The sequence below is a fragment of the Erpetoichthys calabaricus genome, chromosome 7 (assembly GCF_900747795.2).
Source record: "Erpetoichthys calabaricus chromosome 7, fErpCal1.3, whole genome shotgun sequence".
NCBI lineage: Eukaryota > Metazoa > Chordata > Cladistia > Polypteriformes > Polypteridae > Erpetoichthys > Erpetoichthys calabaricus.
The window spans coordinates 77,105,237-77,113,771 of record NC_041400.2 but is presented as its reverse complement, the minus strand read 5'-3'; the positions used below and the strand labels follow the sequence as shown (position 1 = coordinate 77,113,771).

At 39.3% G+C, this 8,535-nt stretch overlaps 1 protein-coding gene across 19 annotated transcripts in view; it reads left to right on the top strand.

Annotated features, from left to right (window-relative positions):
- Nucleotides 1-4,526: 4,526 nt before the first annotated feature.
- The window catches only part of celf4 (CUGBP, Elav-like family member 4), a 1,311,271-nt gene continuing 1,307,262 nt past the window's right edge, over nucleotides 4,527-8,535 (top strand). For 10 of the 19 annotated variants that reach the window (XM_051930120.1, XM_051930118.1, XM_051930116.1 and 7 more), the window contains exon 1: nucleotides 4,530-5,112. In XM_051930120.1, coding sequence (XP_051786080.1) covers nucleotides 4,845-5,112 — 268 coding nt within the window. In that variant the 5' untranslated portion in view covers nucleotides 4,530-4,844. Of the gene's footprint in view, nucleotides 5,113-8,535 lie in introns of all 19 variants that reach the window. The other 9 variants (XM_051930108.1, XM_051930103.1, XM_051930106.1 and 6 more) reach the window with 3 other exon arrangements.

The following is an 8,535-nucleotide window of genomic DNA, read 5'->3' as shown; positions in this document are numbered from 1 at the left end:
TCTACTCAAACTCAGCCATTTACTGTATAAAACTGTCAATTTTTGCAGTCCTCATAAAAATAATATATGAACAGTACAAGTCAAAGCAAATAAAGGTATGATTAATCCTGAATATAAATGGGAAAGGGTATTATCACTAATCACAAATTATAAGATAAGATAAAAACATTTAATAAGTGCAACTTGCACTAAATGAACAGTTGAATGAATGACTGGCGCTCCACTTGTGCTAATATGTAACTGTAGCTGTACTCAAGTAGTAGGTAAAAAAAAACTAAAAAAAAAATCTGACCTATGGATGAAATTGTAAAAAGTATATTTTCACATATGATATCATCTAAAACAGCTTTTCAAGACAAAGACATGTACAAAGAGATTAAAGGACACATTTCAGCCACTGGAAATTCAAGTTTAATTTCCACTGCAAAAAAGATATATACTCTGTCTCAATATAAGCAAAATGTAATAGAGATTTATTTCCTAGATTCCAATATAGTACAGATTATTTTAAGTGATTAAAAAGAAGTTTACTGTAATTAAAGTCCAGCTCAGATGCAGCCCATCCAGCAATCAGATTCAGAGATAAGCAAATCTTGGCATCTGCAAGCAATATTTGTAGATTCTCTCATTGCCTTTGAAATATTTGAGGGGATATAAATTACTGTACAATTTCTCACAGTTTTACTGTACTTTATTGTAGGTCTTCACTGTGCCTTGTCCGTGAATGTGGCTGGTACGGTTGATTTTGAGGAACTGATTAAAATTTAACGAATGTTTATTGACAGATTTTAAACTACTAAAGTTAAACTAAAGTTTCCCAAGAAGTGAGGTAAAATTTCAGGGTACCCTGTTATCTTAATACAGTTGTAATGTAGTCTATTAATAAAAAGTCTGTTAATTCGAAGAAAGGAGCACTCAACAACAAAACCTTTTAAGGACGGTTGTATCGTGAAAATCCCGACATGAACTAATACGTTTATTACTCATATGCCTTCAGTTATTCAAATAGCATTTACGCTGCATAAACCGATTAAAATAACAAAAGTAGGATTCTTATTTTTGGTGAAATTGCGCTGCCTTTCCACATCTCCAAATCAATATCTGTAGCTGCACATCCTGTTCGTGTGTACATTGCGAATGTTCTTCTTTTCTCTTTTCCATGTCCCAAAGACTTGCGGGTTTAGTTAGCTGAGCAGTCGAAACTGCCTCGGGGTGAGCAGCAATCGGCGTGTACCTTTTTTTTTCCGTTGGATTTTGCACAACGCGTTTCAGAGATACGTGTTTTGAGTTTTAATGACAAGTGTTTCGGCGTTTTAGGGTTTTGCTCCATTGGGTATTTACAGTTTGATTTTGAAACAGATTGGCCAGTGCCCCTGAATAAACTACGGCTTCGCGATTCAAACAGGGATGGAAGGGTTCATTTAAAGATTAATATTTCAAGAAGTCAGTTTTTTAACTAAGAATAAAGACAACAAAAAAGAAAGTAATTGAACTTAGTTGAATACTGAGTAGCAGCTCTCCCTGAACATATACAATATTCTTGTTTTTCATGATGTGCTTTCGATGCTTTCAGTGGCAATAGCAACATGGGATATTTCCCTAAAACAATTAAACTAATAAATAAAATAATGGATATTGGACAGAATTCAGATTGATGGCTTCACGTGAATATACTTAAATAAACAAACCCGTGCAGCTGTAGGCAGGTCGAAAAGATGTCATTTGGCAGTAGAATAATAATCAATTATTCGTGTTAGTATGACAAGTGACTCCAGCTAATCCCGTGTATTTGTATTGCTTTCACGATATGTAGATTTCATCACCTGCAGCAGATCGCCCGTTAAGCCATCGCATAGAATATTGATTTCTAGATGGAAAATGACGCGCGCAGTCTCTTTTGCGGATTTTGTTATTCCGTCAAAAATGAAATATTCAATTTATTATTTAAACAACACAGGCTCTCGTGACGCATGCAAAATAACCGTTTAAAATGAAACCATTTCAAAACATTGTGAGCCAATTCTAACACTTTCCTCCTCTTGCCGTGGAAAGCCACTTATGTTGAACCAATGGAGCATTTTCTGAACATTTAGTGCCACCGTTTTAGTAGATGTGTAGTTTCCCCCTCTAATCTGTTGCTCTGAGCGCACAAAATAGAACAGTGCTCAGGGTTTAAAGCAGAAAAAACATCATGTTATAAAGATGACGAGAGTTAGTGCGTTACCAAAAATATGTACAGTAGCAAGGTGAGGTAAATGCATGTGATATTTACGATATAAAAATGACTCCATACAAGCCTGATGAAACTGATCTTCATAATGGTAGACCTCTGCTAGGTTTTGAAGCCGAGCCCTCCCGTGTATTTTCTGGACAGCTAGCATGTAGTCAAACCAATTGAGGTAATGGAATAATCGTTGACTCGTATGTCAGTAATTCCCGACGATACCGTTCCACGTTACAAGATGACAAGCTCTTAGAAAATCACTTTCGCGCTATATGTACTCACTGAACGGCTCCTTTCCAGCAATGAAAGGGTTACGGTCTTAGCTTAGCGTGAAAGTTTTTTTTCCTGACATTTGTAGATAAAACTGTGCACTAATGGAGTTAAACGAATATTAAATTCATATTACTGCTGCAATTAGCGGTGCGGCTGATAGAATGTCGCAGACAAAGCTGTCTTCTGAAAATGAAATTCAGGCATTCAGTTTTATCTACAAATATGGCTTTTACGGAGTGGGATGAATCCTTATCAAACTCTGAAATACGCACACTTTCACAGGCCCGGACTGTAGTCTAATGCCAATTAAAAAAAAGCTATTGATTTCTGCGCTCGACAAAGTGAATCTACCCTTTGTGCAAATCGACCAGCATCCCTCTCAAACTTTACTGTCCATGTGTTTTTCCAGACTACAAAACAGCAGATTAATTTGAAAAAGCAAACTCTGAAATTGTCCATTGATTAGATATCCAACATGACCAATAGATTTTCTATAGCCTTACATTGCACAACAATGATTCCACATGTAATACAATGCATAAATGAATACCCCATACAAATTGTTTGTGACTGCACACAGCAGGCAAGCATGGTGCGGAGGCACCCAGAACTCTCCCTGAGACCACTGGATGTGTGGGTAGACACCCAGTCCCCACGGATACAATTATGCGGGCACGTAATCGGATGAGTGCTGTATTGTCTCGATGAACAAAACCCACAAACACGTATTGCTACTTAGTATGACAAAGTCTGGTCAGGTGGGCAGGCACAAATTGCCGACTTTGTACTGTGCAATTCATGTTTTGTGGATACAGAATTAGATTGTTGCGTGTTTGTATTTATGCAATGTGTTGTTAGTGTACATTATCTTGTAATAGAGGTTGAGCGTGCATGCACGTGGCTATGACAATATTGAGTGCCGAAGTGCAAATGGAACAGAACCTCGTATAGAAGCTAGCCAGGTCATTTCAAAATGCATTGGCATTGCCAATACATCTCACAGCAATCACGCTAGAACCCAGTTTTTTAAAAAATTTTTTACGTACTTACATCTTTTGTCAGACAACGTCATACCTCCCTAATTTTCTTTTAAACTACGGTCTGTCCAAACTTCTGTTTATTCTTTTCAACCCCTTACTTTGAGAAATTCTTCCCGATGGAGCGCCTTAAAGTAGGTTCGTCTACGTTGTGAGCAGTTTTTATTATAGCATCTGTGAAGGATTCGTGTCCGCGAATGTCTCGAAGTCATTAAAAATATTTTTTAGAAAAACATTTACGAATACTGAATACACATTCGATGCTTTCAGACATTTTGAGCTGTTTATAAAATACAACGCTATACATATCGGCATCGTGCTGTTAATACTACTTAAACGAATTAAAGAAATGAACATCTTATTATCATATTTGTATTTTCCTATTCAGTAACAGTATTTTCCACAAATGGCAGTAGAAATACATTAATTGCACCGCTTATATAACAACTAATCCAAATTGGGTAATGGAATAGGATTGCATTGTGTTTTTTTTATCAGTAAGTGTAGATTTTAAGTCATGGTAAATTTGACAATGTTTGTATTCATGTTGGATAATGACTGACTGACTGTATTCATGTTCAGTATTACTAAAACTAATTCAAGAGAAATGATATATATGCAACAACGGGTAAAATCTAAACATGTATTTATAAGAAACGATTTATTCGCTACAGGGCAAAGTTGGGCATCGCGTATCGTCTGTAAATCATCTTCCTTGAAAAAAATCCATTATTATTATTTCCCGAACTTTGTTTTTCGTTTTCCCACATGCACCATTTCTTAATACTAGCAGTCTTTGCGTTTTCACCTATGCCCCTATACCGTTGAACACCGGCTCTGTCAATCATGACACTTTACGCCCCTGTGCCAGGAGGAATGAGAGAATAAATCCCCCAAAACAAAAGCGTGCAGGCCCTCTTCTGCCTACTGTGTGGAGCATACCATTCCCCGGCTGACCGGCAGAGGGGGAGCGAGAGATTTCTTTTCGCTGCCCGACTCCCCCAGTCTGCTGGAGAGGTGAACCGCCCCAGTATGTTTAAACCGAAAGGACATTCTTGCAGGCTCTTCAATTCAAAAATAAAATCCCTGGCGAGGAGCGACGGGCGCGGAGGTAAAAATCGGTGCGCACATATCTGTTTTTTTCTCCCCCTCCTCTCTCTATCATTCTCGGTCTCTCCCGTAGACACTGACACGCATTTTTTGATACCTTTACTGTATATGTGTACATTGAGTAGGACGAGCGCTATAAATATCTAGGCGACCGAGTGCCAAATTTGACGCCTGCAGTCTTTACACTTAACCAGGGTAATATGGCAACGTTGACGAATGGGCAGTCTGATACCCCGAGCCTGAATATAACTCACAACAGTGCCAGCACCAACGGGCACATGAACGGATTAAGCCACAGTCCAGGGAATCCGGCAACCATACCAATGAAGGACCATGATGCCATCAAGCTGTTCATTGGGCAGATTCCCCGTAACCTAGAAGAAAAGGATCTGAAGCCGCTCTTTGAGGAATTCGGTAAGATCTACGAGCTGACAGTACTGAAGGACAGGTTCACCGGCATGCACAAAGGTGAGTTACCGGAGAGCAGACGGTAGTGGTGCGCAATTGAGCACCTGGTGGCGCGCACTTTACCTACGGCGCTGTCACCTCGCATATCTATCTATCTATCTATCTATCTATCTATCTATCTATCTATCTATCTATCTATCATTGGCAAGGTTTGCTTATTATGTCAAACAATTTGTATGGCCGCGCACGTTCAAGTAAAGATTAGGCAAAATGTTTTCTTTCAGTTTGCCAAGATGTGGACCGTATGTTCATGCAATAGGATGCCTTGTCCTGCTCACTAAAGTTAACATGTATGTTGCAACAAGGTGTGCTTGTGCCTGTGGGTCCTGAGTTAAGTGACTGTTGAAGGGACCCTACTATGGGTGGGGTGGGGAGTGCTACTCAGATGGAGCTGTCCTGTCTACTTTTACATTTTACTATGATTATGTATAAGGTAGATATACAAGTTGTCAGTTCTTGCTTTAAATAACGTTTTAGTATTTTGGAATTTTACATACATGTTATGCTAAATACAGTGGTGTGAAAAACTATTTGCCCCCTTCCTGATTTCTTATTCTTTTGCATGTTTGTCACACAAAATGTTTCTGATCATCAAACACATTTAACCATTAGTCAAATATAACACAAGTAAACACAAAATGCAGTTTGTAAATGGTGTTTTTTTATTATTTAGGGAGAAAAAAAAATCCAAACCTACATGGCCCTGTGTGAAAAAGTAATTGCCCCCTGAACCTAATAACTGGTTGGGCCACCCTTAGCAGCAATAACTGCAATCAAGCGTTTGCGATAACTTGCAATGAGTCTTTTACAGCGCTCTGGAGGAATTTTGGCCCACTCATCTTTGCAAAATTGTTGTAATTCAGCTTTATTTGAGGGTTTTCTAGCATGAACCACCTTTTTAAGGTCATGCCATAGCATCTCAATTGGATTCAGGTCAGGACTTTGACTAGGCCACTCCAAAGTCTTCATTTTGTTTTTCTTCAGCCATTCAGAGGTGGATTTGCTGGTGCGTTTTGGGTCATTGTCCTGTTGCAGCACCCAAGATCGCTTCAGCTTGAGTTGACGAACATATGGCCGGACATTCTCCTTCAGGATTTTTTGGTAGACAGTAGAATTCATGGTTCCATCTATCACAGCAAGCCTTCCAGGTCCTGAAGCAGCAAAACAACCTCAGACCATCACACTACCACCACCATATTTTACTGTTGGTATGATGTTCTTTTTCTGAAATGCTGTGTTCCTTTTACGCCAGATGTAACGGGACACTTGCCTTCCAAAAAGTTCAACTTTTGTCTCATCAGTCCACAAGGTATTTTCCCAAAAGTCTTGGCAATCATTGAGATGTTTCTTAGCAAAATTGAGACGAGCCCTAATGTTCTTTTTGCTTAACAGTGGTTTGCGTCTTGGACATCTGCCATGCAGGCCGTTTTTGTCCAGTCTCTTTCTTATGGTGGAGTCGTGAACACTGACCTTAATTGAGGCAAGTGAGGCCTGCAGTTCTTTAGACGTTGTCCTGGGGTCTTTTGTGACCTCTCGGATGAGTCGTCTCTGCGCTCTTGGGGTAATTTTGGTGGGAAGGTTCACCACTGTTCCATGTTTTTGCCATTTGTGGATAATGGCTCTCACTGTGGTTCGCTGGAGTCCCAAAGCTTTAGAAATGGCTTTATAACCTTTACCAGACTGATAGATCTCAATTACTTCTGTTCTCATTTGTTCCTGAATTTCTTTGAATCTTGGCATGATGTCTAGCTTTTGAGGTGCTTTTGGTCTTCTTCTCTGTGTCAGGCAGCTCCTATTTAAGTGATTTCTTGACTGAAACAGGTGTGGCAGTAATCAGGCCTGGGGGTGGCTACGGAAATTGAACTCAGGTGTGATACACCACAGTTAGGTTATTTTTTAACAAGGGGGCAATTACTTTTTCACACAGGGTCATGTAGGTTTGGATTTTTTTTCTCCCTAAATAATAAACACCATCATTTAAAAACTGCATTTTGTGTTTACTTGTGTTATATTTGACTAATGGTTAAATGTGTTTGATGATCAGAAACATTTTGTGTGACAAACATGCAAAAGAATAAGAAATCAGGAAGGGGGCAAATAGTTTTTCACACCACTGTAAGTGTATTGATAGGCATAATGTGTAGACTGTTTTGCGGGCAGGGAAAAAGTTACAGTCTCCTGCACATTGTTAACAGAGCTTTAATGAATGCAAGCACTTATATATTAGGAGGGTGCTTTATCTGTTGTATGTGTGACTAATGTAACTTAGTTCTGGCAAGCCAGTGGTGTGGGTCTGCTCATTGCCTGCCTTTTGATGTTTTCTGTTTGTAGCTAATTGAGGGTAGTGTTTTAACTAAATAGACGAAAAGGCAATGTTTAATTATATTCAGTAGCAGCTGCTTTGCCTTCCATTAGAGAATAGGACTCTGCTGATATTATTTTTAGTGTTATGATAAGGCACATTGATATCCTTGGTGGTTTTCTTGGGACAGAAATTATGCTTCTGTAGTATCTCTTTGGCTCTGTAGACCTAAACTGCACTTCTACAGGCTTTTGTTAGTATATCCTTCAGTGACATATTACTTTGTGCTCAAGTATTTTTCTCTGGCGTCTATGTGTATGTGAGATTCCTTGGTCCATCAGGAGATTTTCTTGTTTCTTCAGTGATATGCTGAACAGCCCTGCTAGATTGTTCCAAATCTCAGTTTGACCCTAAGAGACCTCACTACTGCTCTGAAGGACTCTGGGGCATAGCAGTCAGTACTTGATACCTGGAAGAGCTTTTTATCAGACATTGACAGAGACTTTAGCAATGCTTTGACAAGCTACTGTGTCTTATCCTGCTAGCCTACACATCACTGTCAGAGAAGCTTGAAGCGCAGACTGCCTGCAAGGGCAGAGATACCAGCCTGGACGCAAAGTTACCCTTTTACAGACTTAAATTTATTTTTCCAGATTCCAGGTTTAATAAGCTTTGATTTGCAAATGGCCCTGGAGTTCAAAGGCTGTGTGTGGGAACTCCTTCCTACAGCGAGCATGGCTCATTAATAACCAGTCCTTCTTCTACACCCATCTGTGTACTAACATCAAGTATTGACATTCCTTTATGCTTACTGTTTATTGCATGTTACGTATGCTGTATCCCCTATGGTCAGACTGAAACTGTCCATGCACTGCATAAGTTGACATTCAAAACCCCACAACCATCAGGTGAAAAGAGAAAGCTACTGTAATGATCTGCTCATAAAGGAATACATCAGGCTTCATCTTTGCACAATGTGATGTTGTATGAAACATTACTCTATAGGTAAATATTTTGCATGTGGCTAATTAAGATGAGTGTGCCATACAATGGGCAGTGTGCAGTTACGGCAGATGTAGAATAATATTTTAGGCTAGGGACTGTTACATTTAAAATTGCAA